The following is a 23,545-nucleotide window of genomic DNA, read 5'->3' on the forward strand; positions in this document are numbered from 1 at the left end:
CTGGTTGAGCAATAAAATTGTGACTGTTGTTTTCAAATCTCTCCATGGCTTCATGCCTCCCTATCTCTTTAAACTCCGCCAACTCCACAGCCCTCGAGATATCTCTGTCCGCCAATTAATCTGGAGCATCCCCAATTAAATGACTCTGCCATTGATTTTTTATTTTAAATAATTTTTATTGTTCTCCTTTTTCACATTTTCTCCCAAATTTACACCCAACAGTAAACAATAATCAGTAACGAATGTAATGTCAATCCCCATATCAATAACAACGATCCCATCCTCCCACCAAATCCCAGACATTAGCCCGCATGTTAACATAAACAAATGACAAAAAGGAATCAGGAATCACCCACAGTCACCATTAACACATACAGTCCCTCTCCCCCCAACCCTCCCAGTGCCCCCCCCCCCCCAATGTTCGATGTGATCCAATTCTCGAAAGTGCATAATGAATAACACCCATGAATTGTAGAACCCCTCCATCCTTCCCCTCAGTTCAAATTTGACCTTTTCAACCGCCAAGAATTCCAACAGGTCCCCCACGCACAGGGCACAGGGTGGAGAGGTTGATTTCCACCCTATCAGGATCCGCCTTCGGGCGATCAACGAGGCGAAGGCTGCAACATCTGCCTCCATGCCCGTTTCCAACCCCAGCTGGTCTGACACCCCGAATATGACCTCCCGAGGGCCCGGGTCCAGTTTCACGTGCACCACTTTAGAGATTACCCAAAAAACCTCCTTCCAGTAATCCTCCAGCTTTGTACAAGACCAAAACATGGGAACGTGGTTTGCGGGGCCCCTGCCCACAACGTTCACACACATCTTCTACCCCTCAAAGAGCAGGCTCATCCTCGCCCTTGTAAGGTGCGCTCTATACACCACCTTCAGCTATATCAGCTCTAACCTCGCACACAAGGTGGAGGCATTCACCCTCCGGAGCACCTCACATCAGAACCTCTCCTCTATACCCTATCCCAGCTCTTCCTCCCACTTTGCCTTGATCTCTTCTAGCGGCACTTTCTCCTCCAAAATAGCCTCGTAAACTGCCAATACTACCCCTTTCTCCAATCTCATTGTCGTCAGCACCTTCTCCACCAATGTGGAAGCCGGCTCTACTGGGAAGCTCTGTATCTCCTTTCTGGCAAAATCTCGAACCTGCACGTATCTAAATATTTCCCCTTGCTCCAGCCCATACTTCGCTCCCAGCAACTTCAATTCCACAAAACAACCCCCAAGAAACATATCTTTTAGTGTCCTAATTCCTTTCTCCTCCCATCTCCGAAAATGTCCATCCCACTTCCCTGGCTCAAATCTATGGTTCCCCTGAATTGGCATTTCCCTTGACCTTGCCCCCAACCCGAAGTGTTGTCGAAACTGCCTCCAAATTCTCAACAAAGCTATTACTACGGACTCCCTGAGTATCTCCCTGTGGCAGTCGGGAGCGGTGCTGTCGCTAGCGCCTTCAATCCCGACCCCCTACCCAAACTCTCCTCCATTCTGTCTCATTGGGAGTCAACCCCTTTGACCCAGCTCAGTACCTTCTCCACATTCGCCGCTCAGTAATAATACATCAGGGTCGGAAGACCCATCCCCCTGCCTGCCTTCCTCTCTGGAGTAGCACCTTTTTAATTCTGGCCACCTTCCCTCCCCATATGGAATGAGGTAATCATCCCTTCAATCTCTCTAAAAAATGCTTTTTGCAGGAAAATCGGCAGGCATTGAAAGATGAACAGGAATCACGGCAGCACATTCATTTTAACTGCCTGTACCCAACCCACTAGTGACAGAGGGAGACCATCCCACCTTGCCAGATCAGCTTTCACCCACCCCACGAAACTAGAGATGTTGTACCTATGGAGCCCCCTCCAATTTTGAGCAACCTGCACCCCCAGTTATCTAAAGTGAGTCCCTGCATTACGGAATGGCAGCCCCCCCCCCCCCCCCCACCCTTTCCCCCCCACCCCTGGCCGAGACCCGAGACACCACAAAATATTCACTCTTGTCTCGATTTATTTTGTACCCCGAGAAAGACCCAAACACCCACGCAGCTCCAATATTCCCCTTATAGACACACTCGTCGACTAAGCCATTGATAACCTAACCTTTAGTTGACAAGCCCCTAAGCTCTGGAATTATCTATCTAAATCGCTCAGCTCTCTACCTCTCTTTGTTTTACTTTTATTTGCTCCTTGAAATGATCCTTAAAACCTATCTCTTGGCCAAGTTTTAGGTCAACTGTTTTAATATCTCTTTATGTGCTGCAGTGTCATGTTTTGTTTGATTACCCTCATATGTAGCACCTTGGGGTATATGTACCTCTTTTAACATAGTAATCAGTGCCAGTCATTGTTGTTGTGCACTGTTTAACATGTTTGCAGATATCAAAAGAATCTTGGAAATGACTTGAGAAGAAAATGTATTTTTGTTTGAAAAATTATTGTGAGGATGCGGTGGAAAGAGTGCAAAATGCAGGTTTGATCCACTGCTCTGTTGAGCTGCTTGTCTCAAATCAAAGGTGTAAAGAGAATCTGGCCTCCGGGAGGATGCAAAGTTAGAGAATGGTTTTGTGGCTGTTCTTGTATACCTTTTCGGAGCTGATTCAAAGTTACATTGCCAAAGGCTTACCCCCAGGCTATATGTTTTAATCTATATTGGGTGCAGATGCCCATTGCTTAGGGTTGGTGGGACACTGAAGCAAAAAAATAGGCCAAAAGTTCAAAACTCATTTGGCCTTAAAGGATTTGAGCTACAGATTTTGAGTACTTCATCTTTCGCGAAAGACATTTGTCAAATTAAAGATTTTGGCTCCACCCTCCTCTACAATTTTCTTTCCCTCAGAAGTAAAATGTCTTAAACTCAGTGTTTAATTTAACTGCAAATCTGACTTCCACAATGTTGGCCATGCTGTTCTTCAAAGGTTGTTATACATATTGCTGTTAGGTATCAGCTGGGGTTCAATGACCAGCACTCCTACCTCTGAGTCAGAAGTAGTGGGTTCAGGTTCCAGGTCTCACTCCAGGGACCTGAGCAATTATCTAGCCTCAGTGTAGTAGTAAGAGTATTGTCATTTGGATGAAATGTTAAACCCAGGCCGTCATAAGTCCTTGCAAATACTTATCTCTCAACAGATATTTGAAAAAGAGATTACCTGGTCATTATCACATTGCTATTTGCAGGTCCTTGCCATGGACAGACTGATTGCCAGTGACTACTGGTTGAATTTTCCAGTCCTTCCTACCGGTGGGATCTTCTGGTCCTGTCGAATGCAACTGCCCCCCTGCAGGGATTCCCCAGCTGTGGGAAAGACGAGCCACGCAAAACGGCATAGATAGCGGCGGGAGTGGAAGATCTCATTGACGGTCATTGGCGGGCCACCTCCAGTGCCGGAAAACACCACCATGGAAGGAAGGGGGGGGGGGCTGGAAAATGTCACCCTGAACTTCAAATTTGCTTCATTGGCTCTAAAGTGCTTTGGGACAGTTTGAAATGGTGAACGGTGTGAGATAAATGTATTTCTTCCTTTATGGGTGAAATAGGTGCAAGAAAAATCCAAACTGAATAAGGGCCTCATTTGTCAATTTGAAGGCACTACGGCTGGGGTTTTCCAGTGGACTCTCCCACCCCTCTCCCCCCTCCCTCTTCCAGCAATAGGAATTGTCGTGGGCAGGAAGGAACATTCAATAGGCCAGTTCTGCTGACTTTGGGCAGGAATTTCCGGGACTGGTAAATCTATACCTTTTTAAGCCGAGTAATTTTTCAAAGAATTTTATAATATATAATATATATATACACATAGTAAAATGGAACCTTGCCCTTTAATACAAAGGTGCTATTTATTAAATCACCAGATTGAATGTTCAGGATATATTGGCATTGATGCTTTGAAAGTATTAGAACTGCATTTTGTGACTGGAGAAATTAATTGCATACAAGTTTGCACACTTGAACTTCAGAGAGCCATTTATTATTGACCGAAAATATCTATTTCTCTTTGTAACAACAATGTATATGCAATAATATTTGCATTAAAAAATAAAGCATTTATACCCACTCAATTTCAAACTTTGGCCTTAGATATTGGAAAATTATTGAGGTGAGCACTAGAAAAGACTGCACCCAAACAATTTAAATAAAAAAATATTCAGGCAGCTCACTGCACTGTCAGTGCTACGATTTGCCTGAAGCTTTATAACGAAACGAAGATGATGGCTTTCTGACTTCCCTTTCAGCTTCTCCACTTTGTACAAAGATCATCATAAGATTCAGCTTGCTTGTTACATGCCCTTTCAAAAGTGTCACGATCTTCAAATTTAATACTGTGATTTTTCTGTACAAGCAGATAACACGCCTGAATTTAATAATATACATTCAGTCCCCTTCCACTCAATACGAAACCCATCCCAGTGCTCTGCTTGTGTAACCAAGTCTTTGAAAAATTCAGTTTCTTACAAAAGTAATTTGTTGTTCATCTGTCAAAACCACAAGATAATTATGCATGATTACAGCCATTCAGCCCCTTTAGTTCATTCATCCAGAATTTGGTTCCAGTGTTTTCACCTTTCGCCCTTCATTCATTATTTGACCTGGAGGTCTATTCCATTTTTTAACCATTCTTTTAAATCCTTTTGACGTCAGATCTAAACATGCCTTTCACTAATTTGAATCCGTGCCCCATTATATTTGTCTTGCAAAGCAAATTAACATACTCTTCTGGATTTCCCTTTTCAGTACTCTTTTTTTTAATATACATTTTATTGAGGTATTTTTGGTATTACAACAACAACACAATAAACAATATACATGAAACTAAAAACATAGTGCAAAAGCCGTCTCCCTCCCTTACAGGTCCCACCTTTATTAACCCCCTACTCTAAACTAAACTAACCCCCCCCCCCCATTCTGCTGACGATTAATTTTCCGCAAAGAAGTCGACGAACCGTTGCCACCTCCAGGCGAACGCTAACATTGACCCTCTCAAGGCGAACTTAATTTTCTCCAGACAGAGAAAGCTAGCCATGTCAGGTAGCTAGGCCTCCGGCTTCGGGGGCTTTGAGTCCCTCCAAGCTAATAGTATCCGTCTCTGGGCTACCAGGGAAGCAAAGGCCAGAACGTCTGCCTCTTTCTCTTCCTGGATTCCCGGGTCTTCCGACACCCCAAAAATCGCCACCTCTGGACGCAGCGCCACCCTTGTTTTTAACACCATGGACATGACATCTGCAAACCCGTGCCAAAATCCCCTAAGCTTCGGACATGCCCAGAACATGTGGACATGGTTCGCTGGTCCTCCCGCACACTTTGCACACCTGTCTTCCACCCCAAAGAATCTGCTCATCCAGGCCACTGTCATGTGAGCCCGGTGAACAACCTTAAATCGTATCAGGCTGAGCCTGGCACATGTTGTGGACGAGTTGACCATCCGCCCAGAGGCCATCCTCTATCTCTCCTCCCAGCTCCTCCTCCCACTTGCGCTTCAGCTCCTCAGTCTCCTCTGACCCCGTAAGTTCTTTGTAAATGTCAGAGACACTCCCCTCTCCTACCCAACCTCTGGAAACTACCCAGTCCTGAATCCCCCTTGGTGGCAGCAGCCGGAAGGTTGAAACCTGGCTACGTAGGAGGTCCCGCATCTGCAGGTACCTGAATTTGTTTCCCCTCGCCAACCCAAACTTCTCCTCCAGCGCCCTCATACTCAGAATGCTCCCCTCTATAAACATATCCCCCATCCTCTCAATCCCTGCTTTCCTCCACCTCTGGAACCCCCCATCCATAATTCCCGGGGCAAACTGGTGATTATTACAGATTGGAGACCAGACCAATGCTCCCTCTGCTCCCACATGTCTCCTCCATTGCACCCAGACTCTCAGGGCTGCCACCACCATGGGGCTGGTGGAGTACTGTGCCGGCAGGAACAGCAGAGGCGCAGTTACCAACGCCCCCAGACTGGTGCCCTTGCATGAAGCCGCCTCCATACGCTCCCATGTCGACCCTCCCCCCACCACCCACCTCCTGATCATGGCTATATTTGCCGCCCAGTAATAGTTACTAAAATTTGGCAGCGCCAGCCCGCCCTCTCCCCGACTCCGCTCAAGCATTACCTTCCTTACTCGCGGGGTCTTGCCCGTCCAAATGAATCCAGTGATCACTTTGTTGACCCATTTAAAATAGGACCGCGGAATAAAGATGGGAAGACACTGAAATACAAACAGGAATCTTGGAAGGACCGTCATCTTAACCGTCTGCACCGTCCTAGCTAGTGACAACGGAAGCGCGTCCCATCTCCGAAAATCGGCCTTCATTTGGTCTACTAGTCGGCCAGATTTAATTTATCCAGCCGGTCCCATTCCCGTGCTACTAGGAGCCTGATACAGCAACCTGATCCAGTCAATAAAGCCCCGCCCAAATCCAAACCATCCCAATACCTCCCACAGATATTCCCATTCTACCCGTTCTCTGCGTCCATTGCGACCACCACCACCACCTCCCTACCTTCATGATCACGTTTAATAGCCTTCTTATATTGGCCACCAACTGCCTACCCTTAACAAACCCCGTCTGGTTCTCCCCAATAACGTCCAGAATACATTCCTCAATCCTGGAGGACAAAGTTTTAGCCAGCAGTTTGGCGTCCACATTCAAAAAGGATATCAGCCTGTAGGACCCACACAGCTCCTGTCAGTAAAGCCCTGCTCAGAATAAAGAAATCGATCCGGGAGTACACTTTATGCATGTGTGAGTAGAAGGAGAACTCCTTCACCGTCGGCTGCCCAAACCTCCATGGGTCTGCCCCCCGTCTGCCCCATGAACCCTTTAAGTTCCTTTGCCATTGCTGGCACCGTTTCTGAGCTTGACTGGTCTAGGCCAGGGTCAATAACTGTGTTAAAGTCCCCTCCCATGGCCAACTTGTGCGAGTCCAGGCTCGGTATCTTCCCCAGCATCCTCTTTATGAACTCCACATCATCCCAATTTGGCGCATACACATTTACACATACCACCTGCACCCCCTCCAGTTTCCCTTTCCTGTGCTCTTTTATGTCCTTGCGTACCTTTATAATGTGTAGAAGGAAAGGGCACATCAGATCAGTCACAAAAAAAAATGTTTGTACTCATTACGTTCTGACTATCTAGAGCTTCTGGGCAATGACTCATGTCAAACTCAGCAGATGTACAAAATAATCTGCTGGTGGTCCCTTCATAATCTAACAGAAAGTAGGCGCCGCTCTTCAGCTCCCTCTGCCATTTACTGAGAGAACTGCAATACATTGCCAGGCCACCGAGCTGGGAGCTCCTTCACCTTCAGTGTTTATGATCAGCTTTGTGACATCAGTGACTATCACACTGTTTAACTGACTTGGATATCGTTCTAAAACTTGTCGAATAATACCTAAAAATGTTTATGAGGCGAGATTGTATAAACTCAGCTTGCATTAACTTGAATATAAAAGAATAATTGAAGTTTTTAAGATGGTTCAATGAATGTACAGGGTAGACAGAGAGAAGCTGTTCCATCTGGTGAGGCAATTCAGGAGACGAGTACATCAATCCTAAAATTCAAGTTAGGGCTTTCAGGGCGATCATTCCCAATTAGGATAGGGGAAATCTGGAATTCCCTCCCCCCCCCCCCCCCCACAACTGCTGAGGCCAGGTCAATGAGAATTTCAAAACTGAGATTGAAAGATTTTTGTTGCGAAGTGAATTGAAGGTTCTGAGAACCAAGGTGGTTGTTGGGAGTTAAGATACAAACGTACCACAATCTAATTGAACGATACCATATTTTAAGAGGCTGGATGGCCCACTCCCGTTCTTGTAGTTTTTCAAGTCGAAAAATTGATGCACGCTTGTGGGGATGAAAAGAAAAGTGAATGTAAATGTTAGCGATATTGCTTCACTCTCACAGCAGCCTTTCCAAGGAAAACTATAACTTTTAAAATGTTCTCTTTCATGAGATGTGGGCATCACTGGCTAGGCCAGTATATAGTGCCCATTCCTAGTTTCCCTTGCGAACGTGGTGCCAGCTGCTTCCTTGAACTGCTGCAGCCCATGTGGTGGGGGCACTATCTGACAGGCCTGGTCCACACGTGGCCGGTGCCATGTTTTACGGACCTGGCTGTTCTGCGTCCGTATTTGCAGATACAGCCGGGGGCTTTACATGGCGCGGCTGCTAACCCCCTACTGGGTGGAGCATTGGTACGGGAGCAGCACCGACGTTTTGGTCATAAGACCAGATGCTTCCTCCTAACATAGCGGCAAAATCAGAGAATCAGCCCCATGCCTCTTGACTGCCTCAAGAACATTGGATGGGATTCTCCGTTTCTGAGACTAAGTGTTGACACCAGTGCAGAATTCATGGACTTTCATGGCAGCAAAACTTCCGTCACACCGGGACGATTCTCATACTGTTAAGGGGCTAGCACTGGCGCCATGTGGAACACAATTGATTCCAATGAGAAACGGTGCTGGATTCGTGAATGGCACTCAGGAGGCTAACAAGCTACAGCCGCGAATACACATTTCACTCCCACACACACCATCCCAGCCAACAAGATGGTAGTCAGATGCGCGGCCCCACGTTTCACGGACACAGAGCTTTAGACCCTCCTGGACGCCATGGAAGAGAGGAGGATAACCTTGTGCCCTGGCCCAGGAAGAAGGCTGCCCGCCACCGCCGTTCGGCGTTCCTGTGCACATATGGCAGAGGCAGTCAGCGCCTTGGGTAATGTGGTCTGCACCGACCAGCACTTCCATAACAAAACTGCACGACCACCTCAGGGCAGCCAGGGTGAGAAGGTAACACTGTGCCCATAAGTCCATAAGACATAGGAGCAGAATTAGGCCATTCGGCCCATCGGGTCTTCTACATCATTCAATCATGGCTGATATTTTCCTGCATTCTCCTGCCTTCTCCCCATAACCTCTGATCCCTTTATTAGTCAAGAACCTATCTGTCTCTGTCTTAAGACAAAGAGCACTCAAGGGAAACTAGGAATGGGCACTCAGTGCTTTGGACTCCACAGCCTTCTGCGGCAAAGAGTTCCACAGATTCACCACCCTCTGGCTGAAGAAATTCCTCCACATCTCTGTTTTAAAGGATCGTCCCTTTGTGTCTTCTGCTTCTAGATTTGCCCACAAGTGGAAATATCTTCTCCATGTTCACTCTATCCAGGCCTTGCAGTATCTTGTAAGTTTCAATAAGATCCCCTCTCATCCCTCTAAACTCCGAGTACAGATCCCAAGTCCTCAACCGCTCCTCATACGATAAGCTCTTCATTCCAGGGATCATTCTTGTGAACCTCCTCTGGACCCTTTCCAAGGCCAGCACATCCTTCCTTAGTGCCCAAAACTGCTCACAATACTCCAAATGTGGTCTGACCAGAACCTTATATAGCTTCAAAAGTACATCACTGCTTTTGTATTCTTGCCCTCTTGACATGAATGCTAACATTGCATTTGCCTTCCTAACTGCCGACTGAAACTGTAAGTTAACCTTAAAAGAATCTTGAACAAGGACTCCCAAGTCCCTTTGTGCTTCTGATTTCCTAAGCATTTCCCCATTTAGAAAATAGTCTATGCCTCCATTCATTTCTCCTTCCAAAGTGCATAACCTCACACTTTTCCACATTGTATTCCATCTGCCATTTCTTTGCCCACTCTCCTAGCTATCATATGCATCATTAATGTATATTGTGAAAAGTTGTGACCTCACCACTGACCCCTGAGGCACACCACTAGTCACCGGCTGCCATCCTGAAAAAGACCCCTTTATCTCCACTCTCTGCCTTCTGCCAGTCAGCCAGTCCTCTATCCATGCCAGGCTCTTAACTTATTTAACAGTCTCCTATGCGGCACCTTGTCAAATGCCTTCTGGAAATCTAAATAAATCACGTCCACTGGTTCTCCTTTGTCTAACTTCCTTGTTACCTCCTCAAAGAACTCTAACAGATTTGTCAGACATGGCCCACCTTGATGAAGTCGTGCTGACTCAGTCCTATTTTATTGTACACTTCCAAGTACTCTGCGATCTCATCTTTAATAATGAAGTCTAAAATCTTACCAATGACCAAAGTCAGGCTAACCGGCCTGATAATTTCCTGCCTTCTGCCTCCGTCCCTTCTTAAACAGCGGTGTGACATTAGCCACTTTTCAGTCTACTGGGACCCTCCCTGCCTCCAGTGATTCCTGAAAGATTACCACCAGTTCCACAGCTATCTCCTTTAGAATCCTGGGGTGTAGTCCATCTAGTCCAGGTGAACTATCACCTTCAGACCTTTCAGTTTCCCCAGAACCTTCTCCTTTGTAATGGGCACTACACTCACCTCTGCCCCCTGATTCTCCTGGAACTCTGGCATCCAACTGGTGTCTTCCACCGTGAAGACTGATGCAAAGTAACTATTCAGTTCCTCTGACATCATGCCATTGAGGGGATGGGCCAATGGGAATCCCCCTACGTGGGAGGGGATGATATAGTGGGGAAGGCCGCTGAGTAGATGTAAATGTATGCTAATCAGATTTCTGACCTTTCATGGCGAAACCACATTGTGTCATTGGCAGGGTCAGGAACAATCTCAACAGGAAATCCTACTTGCATATAAGCTTTTTGGGACTCACAATGGATTCTCCATCACTCCGCAATTATTGCCTGTCTAAAAAGTAGCGCAAAATCTCCCCCTTAGTATCTCAGTAGTAATGGACTGGATTATATATCAAGGACAGACTCCCAACACCCCAGAATAAATGTTGGGAGCAAGCCTGCTTTCAGTTCGCTACCTGCTCCACTTCAATTCTGTGTCTGAAAAATTAATTATGAGGTGAAACCTCCATGGCTCTGCAGGTGGAAGCCCTGCCTCATAGAGTTTCCAGCCACTTGCTGGCTGGTAGCTTTGCAGGATCAGCTATGCCAGCACTCCAAGAGGCTCAAGAGGAAAAGTAACCATAATGCCGAGCAACCCAGGTTCAGTCCAGCATCTAGCCAGAGCCAGGTTGGCAGGCCCTGGCGAGTGGAGTGGGGTATGGCGAGATATATTGGACAGGGCAGGGGCGGGGGTTAGGCATGTGGAGGATAAACTCTGGTGGGGGCCTCTGATTGACACTAGGGTAACAGAAAGGATGGAAAACCCACCTCAGCTTTCATTGGCCGGCAGCCTGCAGAAACAAATCTATTGGGCTGCGCGTTGGGGGATAGGTCTCTCCAGATGACCATTAAATCTGAGTGATGAATGGATTAAGATACTAATTGCCCACTTAAGGGCCTCAATTGATTCACAGGTGGGCTGCCCACCTGACTCCTTCCCCACTGCTCATACAAATGTGGCAGAGGGGTGGGTTTCATTGCTATGGCACAGTGCATTGTTTTACAGGTCCATATGTAGCCATTTCCTTTCTTGCCCATGGGTGGCCCACAAAATGCATCCCAACAATTTATTGTTTCATTCTGTAACACTTTTCCATTAGAATTAGTGCACAACTTGAAATATTTCCGCTAAATGGCTCAGTATTACTTTATTGAAGTATATTTTAGTGAAATTTACATTAATAACTAAGTGCCCTGTGACTATAAAAGCTTCCAGCAGTCATCATAAAATGATACCATTTGTATTTGCTTAACATTTCACTTTTAGTCTTTATGGGTTATTTGACATTGGACGTGTATTGGGCGAGATTCTGTATCCAGTGACGTTGGAATCACGATTCGTGATCAGGCGGAGAATACGACATCAGCCGAAAATCAAGGTCAGCACCAGGCACCCTACGGAATGTTGTGCTCCGGTGCCTCAATAGCAGCGTGAATGCGATCCACATTGCGCACCCGTGTGGGCATGCAAAATGTACAGTAGCGTGCATTAACACCTCATTAATGCGTAGTCCCCAGCCTCCCGCAATACTCCATTCCCGTCAGGTGGACGTGATGATGACGTGGTTCACTTGTGGTATTACAAATCAGGAACTAGGCGCCATGGCTGCTGAGCGAGGAAGTAGATAATGACCCCAAAAGTACAATGGTGGACTGACAGTTGTGCGGCTGGTTTGGGGGGGGGTGTCTGTCAGGGACGGAGGTAGTAGCAGCACTCCCCCCCCCCTCCCCCCACTGACTGCCCACTGTGCCCCTGCACAAGTAGATACAACTTGTGCGTCACACAAAGGTCCATAGCGCACCCCAGCTACAGTCCCAACAGGTACTCATCGCCCTGGCTGAGAACCACCCATGGGCCTGCCTGCACACATGCCATCAAGCCTGGCATCTGTCAGTGACACATTGGGTCCACCACCAGCTCCCCACAACCTGGTGCCACCCAGCTGGCGAAGTATTACATGGCCCACTAAAGGAGGACCCCCCCCTGGTAAAACCCACAGGAACGTGCAGGACAGGGGCCGTAGAGTGTACTGATGGCATAAGTAGCGCTAGCCGCTGGTACCCCTGGTGGCGGGGTTAGAGGACCCCTGCTGCCAGGCACCAATGGGACCAGGACTGCGGAGAGCAAAGAGTCGGAGGGAATGGCTGGGGGATGGCAATAGTGGTGGTGGTGGTGGGGGGGGGGGGGGGGGGGGGGGGGGGGGGACTTGTGGGGGGTAAGGGCTACAGTGCAATCTGAGGCCACCAGGCAGGCCCTTTTACCTGCCGGTCACAGGAGTACTCACCATGCTAACATGTCTGCACTTCACCTTCTGCAGATAATGGAGTTCATTATCCAACCAGGAGTTGTTGGCATCTGCCTGGCTGCCGGACCCATGATGGACGCAATGTGGCTTCACAAGCAGGAGCTACTCAGGGAGGGCCCAGAGGAGCAGGAGCCAGCCAGTGAGGATGGAGAGTTGGCCCTCCAACAGGCCGGGGAGGAGGTGGGACGGAACCTTGTGTATACCAGCAGCACCTGTCATTCGAGGACCTGCCGGACCGAGCGTATTGCCAGAGTCTGGCTGCCCAGGTAGACCGTATGGCATATCTGCTGGATCATGGCACATCTGGAGCTGCGGGGGTATGAGGGAAGACACCCGCTCCTGGTGGCCGTCAATATGACGGTCAACCTGAACTTTTATGTCACGGGATCCTTCCAGACACAGAGTAGGGACTGTTGTATTCTCTATTCTGCTTTACCTGAATGGCTCGGATGTGTAGTGTTGAATAAAGAATACAGAGCTTTGTTAACAAACAAATTATAAATTTATTACACTACTAAGATCTGTTCACATTCGTAAAGTAGAAGGTTATTATATAAAACTGTGCTACCTCCAATTTACAGAACTCTCAAGTATACAACTGCTCGCTATGCCTGACATTCTTCCAACTCTCTCCTAACTCTCAATCATCTAATCATCTTCTAATCCCAGAATTCTCTTGTCAGATGATATAAAATGACTGTTCTATGGTTCCCTCTAGTGGTAAGAAGCATTATCATTAACTTGTTAACTCTTTACATCCCAGTTAATACACATATCATTCCAGGGACCTGTCGTAACGCAGGCCCTGTATGCCAGGGCAGCACAATACATCCAGCTGAACATGGACCAGGCCTACTTGGTTTCCCAGGCAGCAAGATTCGCTGGCAACACTGGGATGCCCTAGATCCAGGGGTTGATCGATGGGACACATATCCCCTACATATCCGTCACATATCCCTCCCACCCAGCGACAACCCAAGGTCCCACCAAAAAATTCATGACTTACTTGCTCCAGGTTAACTGCATCCTACCCCAGTGTAGGCCTGACTAGGCCCTCACCGGAGTCCGACCATGTGGCTGCTTCCTCCAGTCTCCGACCACGTGACCTGGCCCGACCACGTGGTTTTCAGCCTGTTCATCATCCTGAAGTACCACCACCATCAAGGCCAATTGCGTGATTAGACGGCGGAGGGCGCGAGGCCTCGCCAGCAAAACGGGAATGCCCGAGCCAACCCCGAAGTGACAGGTACCCGCCTGACCACACCGAAAGGTAAACCCGACCTCGCCGCCCCATGTGACCAGACCAACCCACGTACAACCCCTTCCAGTGAGCCTGCTACCGCCACCATTATCCACGACCCCTCTGAATGTAACCACCTACCTTACAGAAATCCAGCCCTCCCATCTAAGGGCAGCCGCCGACCCAGGAAGCGGGGAAAGGGCGCTAGTCTGAAGGTGAGACTTAAATTAGGTGGCTTCAAGGCCCCTCTCCCCAGCATACTCCTGGCAAATGTTCAAGCGATTGAGAACAAGCTGGATGACCTCAACGCTAGACTTACCTCCCAGTGGGAAGTGAGGAACTGCTATGTGCTCTGCTTCATTGAAACATGGCTCACTCCAGCCACACCAGATTGCGCCATCTAATCCGAAGGCTTCTCGGGCAAGTCGAAAGGCAGGGATGTTTGCCTCCTCATCAACACCTTCTGGTGCTCGGATGTGATGTCCCTGGCGTGCCACTGCTCCCAGATCTAGAATACCTGACTGTGAAGTGTCGCCCTTTCTAGCTTCCATGGGATTTCATCACAGCAGTCTACATCCCACACCAGGCGGAAGCGAAGAAAGCACTTGACGAACTACACCACCATCAACAACCAAGAAACAAATCTCCCTGAAGCCCTGACAATCGTGGCTGGAAACGTCAACCAGGCCAACCTCAGGAAGGTTCTACCCAAACTCCATCAACATACCTCCTGCCCACCAGATGTGCAAACACTCTGGACCACTGCTACAAGAGCATCAAAGGTGCCTACCGCTCCATTCCTTGACCACACTTTGGCAAATCCGACCACAAGTCGGTACTCCTACTTCCGGCCTACAAACAGCAACTCAAGCGTGCTGAACCAGTCAAGACAACCGTGCAGTTCTGGTCCAAGGCATCAGAGGACACTCACCGCGATTGCTTGGAGTCTGTAGACTGGTCTATATTCAAGGCCCTGACAGCTAACCTGGACAAGTACGCAGCCATCGTCACAGATTTGATCAGTAAGTCGAGTACTGTGTACCAAAGAAGACAATATGGGTGTTTCCCAATCGGAAACCCTGGCTCAACCAAAAGGTCCACTCCCTGCTAAAGTCCCGGATGGAGGCGTTCAAGTCTGACGACCCTGACCTATATAAGAAATCCAAGTACGATGTACGGAAAGCCATCAGGGATGCCAAAAGACAATACCGCATCAAACTAGAGTCCCAGTCCAACGACACTAACCCAAGACGTCTATGGCAGGGCTTATATGAGATCACAGGCTACAAAGCAAGGCCAGGCGGAATCTCTGGAGCTGGAGCATCCCTCCCTGATGAACTGGACAAGTTCTATGCCCGCTTTGAATAATCAGCCAATACATCAGTGCTACCCACCACAACAGCCTTGGACACACCCTTACCCACTATTACAGCCTCAGAGGTAAGAGCTGCCTCTTGAAAGTAAACCCGCGGAAAGCAACGGGCCCCGACGGAGTCCCTAGGCGAGCACTCAGAGCCTGCGCTGACCAGCTGGCGAGTGTATTCGCAGATATCTTCAACACCTCCCGCCTCCGCTCCGGGGTCCCTACCAGTACCAAAGAGGAACATGGTAGCATGACTCAATGACCAACGACCTGTGGCCCTGACATATGGTATCATGAAATGCTTCGAGCGGCTAGTCATGAGACAGATCAACGCCAGCCTCCCAGATCCATTGCAGCTCGCCTACTGCGGCAACCGATCCACAGCAGATTCTATCTCTCTGGCTCTCGAACATCTTGACAACAAGGACACCTACCTCAGGCTGCTGATCATAGACTACAGCTCGTCCTTCAACACCATTATCCCAACAAGACCAATAACCAAGCTTTGCAACCTTGGAATTGACCCCTTCCTGTACAGCTGGATCCTGGACTTCCTCACCAACTGACCGCAATCTGTCAGGGTAGGCAACAGCACCTCCACCACAATAGTCCTCAACACCGGGGCCCTGCAAGGTTGTGTGCTCAGCCCTCTACTGTACTCCCTATACACACATGACTGTGTGGCGAGATTCAACTCCAATTCAATCTTTGAGTTTACGACTGTGGTATCTCAAACAATGACGAATTAGACTACAGAAGGGGGATAGATCATTTGGTTGCATGGTGTACCGAAAACAACCTCTCTCTAAATGCTGGAAAGACCAAGGAACTGATCATCGACTTCAGGAAGCGTAGCACAACACACACCCCTGTCTACATCAATGGCTCCGAAGTAGAGATGGTCGATAGCTTTAAGTTCCTGGGGGGTCACCATCACCAACAGTCTGTCCTGGTCCACTCACGTTGATGCAACAGTCAAGAAAGCCCAACAACATCCCTACTTCCTACGGAAGCTAAAGAAATTCGGCATGTCTGCATCGCCTCCCACAAACTTCTACAGGTGTGCCATGGAGAGCACCCTATCCAGCTGCATTACAGCCTGGTATGGCAACTGCTCGGCCCAAGATCGCAAGAAACTGCAGAGTGTGGTGAACTCAGCCCGACGCATCGCACAAGCTTGCCACCCTCACATTCATTCTGTATGCACCTCTCGCTGCCTCAGGGAGGCAGACAGCATTATCAGAGACCCCTCACACCCAGGGTTTTCCCTATTCTAGACCCTTCCATCAGGCAAATATACAGAAGTCTGAAGACCCGCACATCCAAACATAGGAACATCTTCCCCACGGTTACTTGACTCCTCAACGACTCGCTCTCGGATTGATCAGTTCCCTGTAAGAACACTATTCATGACGCCCTATGCTGCTCTTGTTTGGCCTTGTTCCACACTGTAACCAATCACTATTTGTTGATGCACCACTGTCAATGTATTCTGTTGATTATTCTTTTGTCTACCATGTACGTACTGTGTACGTTTCCTTGGCCGCAGAAACATACTTTTCACTGTACTTCAGTACATGTGACAATAAATATCAATCAATCAATCAATCAATACATGAGGGGGTGCCCTTCACAAACTGGAAGGGATTCCACTCCATCAATGTGCAGTTGGTTTGTGACCACCAGCTGCACATCATGCACACCTGCACCCGATACCCAGGCAGCGTGCAGACCCCTTCATGTTGACACACTCGATGATGCCCGACATCTTCGAGGCCCTCCCTCGGATGAGGGAATGGCTCTTGGGCGATGAGCTATCTACTGCTGTTGTGGCTGATGATGCCTACCCGGAGACCTCAGACGGACTTGGAGAACCGTGAGAACAATGCCCATGCAGTGACCAGGAGCGCTAGCGAGCAATGCGCTGGCATCCTGAAGAAGCGGTTCAGGTGCCTGTAACACTCTGGAGGGACCCTCCAATACTGCCCATGGAGGGTTTCCCATATCATGGTGGCCTGTTGCATCATCCACAACATCCCGCAGAAGAGGAGCGACATGCTGGAGGAGGAGGTTGAATGGCAGGCTTTGTCCGATGAGAAGGATGCAGAGGAGGGCCAGGATGGGCAGGGCATGAGGCCTGGGCAGCCTCAACAGGCCGCAATACACATGCTCAGGGCCGCCACACACAGGACAATCTAATCACCTCCAGGTTCACCAACTAGGCGGCCGGACCACCGGCAGGCCGAACTCCTGCCCCTCCCCCCCTCCCATACTTCCCACCAGCTTCACTTCAGCCTGGCACTGTGTTGCCAGTAGCAGTGGGTCTGGTGCATGGGATGGAGGATGATGACCATTATAATTGATAATATGGAAAGATGTGACATTTGAAACATGGAAGTCTAGCAATACCTGATTTAAGAAAATGAGAGGATACAGGGAAAGATCCCACGAAGGGTTAACAGCAGCTGCAAAGAGCAGAATTATAAAATGCAGATTCTTTCTCCCAAACATGTCTGCATCGACTCTCACAAACTTCTACAGGTGTGCCATGGAGAGCATCCTATCCAGCTGCATTACAGCCTGGTATGGCAATTGCTCGGCCCAAACAGGCTTAGCAAACAAACAGGATTCTTGCATGAAGCTAAAAACAATGGTTCACACGTTCATTGAAATTAACCATCTTAGTAAGCATCTGGAAACACATGGATGAGGGTTTCAGTTGAGCTAGGTGATAAATGTAAACCTTTCAAGTTATAACCAAGTGGATTTTAGTATACAGCTAAAAGCAATGTTTCACACCTTCATTGAAGTAAAATCAGCAGATAGAAAAGAATGACTAGGGAGACAAATATATAGATGTGAAATTCTGCTAACACCAGGTAAATTAAAGAAAATTGGAGACTATCAGTCTGCGAGAAATATAATTTAAAGCTGAAATCAAAGTCAAAATTACGAGCTGGGGACACAATTGGAAAATAAAACTATATCCGTGACAGGAACCAAAATTCATGCCCCTATTGAAACCAAAGCATTTTTGAATATCACAAAGAAACTTTGAACATCACAAAGGAAACAATGTAATCAGATCTATGAGCTGAAGTCATGTCAAAATGAATACTTAGTTGTATTAGAATGTTTAGATCAAAGATACATTTTATAATCCAAGTGAAATAAAAGTTACTTTACAATAAAGTCATAAAAATGTAATAACTGTTAGAAGGAGAATATAAACACAGAGACCAGATCAGGAACTACCAGAACCAGAGGGGGATAGAGAGAGAGAAGGAACAAGAGAAGCAGCTCAGAGTCAGCTTACAGTTAGCTCGGTCATGGGAAAGGGACAGAGCCAAGTAGCCGAGCTAAAACAGCAAATACATCTAAGGAAGACCAGAATTTAAAGAGGAGGCAGAGTCAGATCAGAGTCAGCTCTCACAGCTCGGTACATGGGATTGACAGGCCATAGCAACCAAGCTAACCAGCGAATACATCTAAAGAAGACCAGCCTTCAAAGAAGATTGATTGTCAAGGTGGGCCTGAAGGTCCCTTCAACCAACCAGAAGGATCCAGAAGCAAGATATTTTTACTTTTCTGTAAAGACAGTGATTGCAGCTTTTAAAAGAAAAAATATAATAATAAAGTAACTGAAAAGTTTTAACCTGAAACAGTGGTTATTCCAAAGTCTACTTTACTTACTTAGCAATGCGGGACCCAGGATCGATGCTACTAAGTGGTAAGTAGATGAAATCTTCTGTGAAGGTATAGGTTATACCGGGGGATAACCTGAAAACATAGTTTGACCTGAATAGCACCCACCGAAGCCTGCATAGGAGTCGGGGAATGAGAATCCCTGTTCATCATTTAGAATGTCGGCCCTTTTTGGTATAGGGGGAATTCTGAGAATAATGGTGCGTTTTCAACAACACCATCTGCTCTGCAATGAGCTCTGGTGCTCCACATCGTTTTACGAAGCCCTCAGAAGCACATTCCACTGTCCGCCCAGGGGATCCCTGCATGCATGGAGCTGGTGACTCACCCTGGTCGCCCTGAGGAGTTTGTGCAACTTCTTCCTGCACTGCTGTCGGTCCTGGCAGTGGGGCTCATGGCCTCTGCCACCTGCGCCCAGGCCCGGTTGAGGTTGGCAGGTGGTGGCCTCCTTCCCACCCCAGGGAGCAGGGTGCCCTGCCTCTCCTCCGCAGCATCCAGCAGTGTCTCCAGTTCTGCGCCAACGAACCTCGGGGCCTGTCTTCCGGGTGGCACCTTGGTGGCTGGAATGAGACTGTGTAGGGAGTGGAGTGCTTACATGCGGCTGGAGCTTGTCAGGCCCTCGAGTGCCAATCTATCTCGGCGAATCACATGCTGGTGTGTGTTGGATCACAGTCGTTCCACGTGGCACTGTTGCTGGACCATTTGCATGTCCTGAATGGCTCTGGGACCAGTGCTCCCATTGGGACTGTAGAACACCCACAATTCAGTCCCAGCATCAGCACTTAGTCTATGAAATATCCAGAGTCTGGCTGTTATAAGCTGCCCGGATCCTATCGGCTGGGGATAATTGGTTATCCATGTTCCTTGAGGAATATGAGCTTCCCCAATTTGTGTGTATGTGTGTGTGTGTGTGTGTGTGTGGGGGGGGGGGGGGGGGGGGGTCAGTTGTTTGACTCCACAAACTTGTGCTGGATTCTTTGTGACCCTCACAAAACTTGCCATTATCTTTTAAACTGAATGTGAACCTCTTTAATATAATTAACAATAATAATGCCAAATTACTATTTCACACACACAAACTATTCCAGTCTTCAAGGGTTATTTTGGGTTACTGGACCATCTCAGGAGGCAATGGCTTGGATTTTATGGTTGTCATAATGGCGAAACACCCCCATGAAAATTGGCAGCAGCTTCTGCTGTCCACATACGGGCACTGCCACATGGACATTCAGAAGCAAATTTCAGTGATTCCCTGCACCTCCATGAGGTGCGTTATTGAATTCCCTGCAAATGGCAGTCTTTGGAAACCACTGACCTGCCATGGATCTGCCATTATATTGTTGCAATATCACTTCTAAAAACTTCCAAAAAGCATTGTGCATTGTTAACAAAATATAACTAGGTTTTTAACTAATCATAACTATAGATGAGCAACTGCTTTGGGTTAGGAAAACAATATAATATTTGAGGGCTGTCATTATTTTATATTTTGATAATTCCATAGTTTATTTATATATCATAAACATCTAAAATTATTCTTCTGATCGTTCAGCTTCTAATTTGTATGTCCCGATCCTTTATTTTGCTCTCTAAAATTCGTAAGTGAAGGATTATCAGTGCATTTCAACTTCCTTGTTCACTGTCATTGGGAATTCTTCAATGTGATTTGTTGCTTATCTAGCTTGATGACATCACTGCTGGGAGTCCTGAGAAAGCCTTGGCTTGGTGTCAGATTCAAGCTGACACTGGAAAGGGTGAAAACCACACAAAGAGCTCACTGGAAGATCTAGTTCTTTAAATGCACTGTCTCTTCCAAACATCCACCTGTAGGTAACATTGAGGAAAGTTCAATGTCAGCAAACTGTTGCAAATGAATCCCATAATTGATCCAAATGCCCCCGATATTTATTTATATCAACAGAGTTTGAAGCCAATCAGTTTAGTGATGTCTGTTGAGATTGATTTGTGGGCAGGCACCATGGCACAGAGGTTAGCACTGCTGCCTCACAGTGTTTGGGACTTGGGTTCAATTCTAGCCTTGGGTGCCTGTCTGTGCGGAGTTTGCACTTTCTCCCTGTGTCTGCGCAGGATCCTCTAAGTGCTCCCGTTTCCTCCCACAGTCCAAAGATGTGCAGGTTAGGTGGACAGACATGCTAAATTGCCCTTTAGGTTGAGGTTACAGGACAGGGGATTGGGCCTAGATAGGGTGGCCTTTCAAAGGGTCAGTGCAGAGTCGATGGGCCAAAAAGCTTCTTTCTGCACTATAGGAATTCTATGATTACTTCTGAATCAGCCCTTCAGGTGTGTCAGCATATCATCCCAGGAGTAAATGACGAATAAATTTTACTGCGCACGTTGAGTGGTTTTGTCTTGGCTCAGTTTGTTGCTCCTCTGCCTGTGGTGAGGGTTTTAAAAAAATCAACTTGGGGGTAAGTAACTTGTTCCAACATCATGTGCGGGCAGCACGGTAGCACAGTGATTAGCACTGTGGCTTCACAGCGGTAGGGTCCCAGGTTCGATTCCTGGCTGGATCACGGTGTGTGTGGAGTCTGCACGTTCTCCCGTGTCTGCGTGGGTTTCCTCCGGGTTCTCCGGTTTCCTCCCACTGGTGCCGAAAGACGAGCTGTTAGGTAATTTGCACATTCTGAATTCTCGTTCTGTGACCGGAATGTGGCAACTAGGGTCTTTTCACAGTAACTTCATTGCAATGTAAGCATGCTTGTGACAATAAAGATTATTATTATGTGCTACAAACTGCTTCTCTGGAAGATCATTGGAGAAAACTTGAGCTTTTGATAGCTTTTTCACAGGTGAAAATGCTTTTGGCTGTTTTCAGTGACATAAATGGGATTCTGTTTCCTCATAATATTGACACATTCTAAAAAAGGCTTTACTTTGTTATAGAACCTATTGCGTGTATTGCACTGATTTAAATCTATTGAAACAGCACAATGCACATGGATATAGAGACTTTCTGATAGTTAACGATCCTAAAGTGATCGGCACCAGACAATTCCTGTAACCGTAGGGATTCCCAATGTATTTGTTTCTCATCCAGTTTCTACTTTGGGATCATTTTCTCACGTAAAAAACTCTATGCAAATATTTACTGTAAATCTAATCTGACTGCTGATATAACAATTGAATGCTAGTTTTCATCAGGCAGATAAGCAAATGAATTATTGTGTTTGCATGTAGGATAGGCCAACATGGTTAGTTTCTCTGTGGCTGCAGGCTTTAGGTTTGTTAGACTGTCTATTGAAGGGATTGTTGTCACATTTTGCACCTGCCTTTGGCTCTAAATGTCATTGCAAAATTGTAAGAGCTGTATGCATGTCCATTTGTTTATATATCCAAGACAGATTATGGCAGCAGTGCTTTGGAAAATGATGAGTCACAATCCATTGTGTAATTAATATGTGAATAAATAAACCCTGATGATTCCTATACATTATAAAATCAACAGGAGAGGATTCTTTGTCTGGAAATAACGTTAATAGTACAATTTTGTAATGCAAACCTACCTGTAAATCCGTGCTGACATTTACAAATGTAGCCAGCAGCATGCTCGTAGCTGAACACTGCAGGCAGTTCTGATATGTTTCCAAACATATTCGTCCAGGAGAGCTCAACACACTCCCCTCCGTGTAGACAGGGATTACTGAAGCATTCGCGGATATCGATTTCACAGTAAGTCCCCGTGAAACCTGCATAAATCACAAAATTCATATCTATAACAAATATTCCCACTGATGGACCAATCGGTACCACAGGGGCAGGGAATAGTTCTCATCTTGTAACAGTGGAATGCAACACAGCGGGTGAGGGGCCAAGCAATTTAACTGAATTCTAACTTCTTTAAAACGCTTGACTGTTAATTGCAGAAATAAAAGGATGAAGTGGAGAAAGAAATATTGTGGTTGCTCTTCTAATATTTTTTACCACCTCTTCTTCTGACCCGTACTTTGCTTTTTTTGGAGTGCCCTGTTTTTCTTTCATTCATATTGCCCTCATTTCCTTTCTACAACCATGCTTCCTCCTTTCAAACTCCCTTTCTTGTGGTTGTCCCTGTCTCTCTTGCGTCTCCATTTTCAGGATTGACGCCAACGGGATGCGCAGAACCCCAGCTTATGGCATGACCGAGCTCCATGATGCACACTGGCGAGGAGGTTGTAAATAAATGCAAATGGGTCTTAACTATCCTCCCTAAGGTGTAAAGGTGTGGTACCCAGAACTTCTCGCGATAGGACGGATGGAGTCTAACCAGGGTTTTGTATAGCTGCAAAGAGTCCTTGTGTCTTTATACTCCAATCCTCTGGATATAAAGACTAGCATTCCATTAGTCTTTTTAATCATTTTCTGCAATGTCTACAGTGCCAGCTAATTTTGTATCATCAGCAAATTTGGATATTTGGCGTTCTTTGCCATCATCCAAGTCATGAATGAATAATGTAAATAATTGAGGTCCCAACACTGATCCCTGTGGTACATCACTGGTCACATAAGACCATAAGATATAGGAACATAATTAGGCCATTCAGCCCATCGAGTCTGCTCCGCCATTCAATCATGGCTCATGTAAGTTC

At 47.1% G+C, this 23,545-nt stretch overlaps 1 protein-coding gene across 8 annotated transcripts in view; it reads right to left on the bottom strand.

Annotated features, from left to right (window-relative positions):
- crb1 (crumbs cell polarity complex component 1) overlaps nt 1-23,545 on the bottom strand; it is a 210,470-nt gene that overhangs the window by 99,217 nt on the left and 87,708 nt on the right. For all 8 annotated transcript variants that reach the window (XM_038794863.1, XM_038794862.1, XM_038794865.1 and 5 more), the window contains exon 5: nt 22,484-22,666. In XM_038794863.1, the coding sequence (XP_038650791.1) occupies nt 22,484-22,666 (183 nt within the window). The remainder of the gene's footprint in view (nt 1-22,483; nt 22,667-23,545) is intronic.

Source organism: Scyliorhinus canicula, chromosome 4 (genome assembly GCF_902713615.1).
Source record: "Scyliorhinus canicula chromosome 4, sScyCan1.1, whole genome shotgun sequence".
Lineage (NCBI taxonomy): Eukaryota > Metazoa > Chordata > Chondrichthyes > Carcharhiniformes > Scyliorhinidae > Scyliorhinus > Scyliorhinus canicula.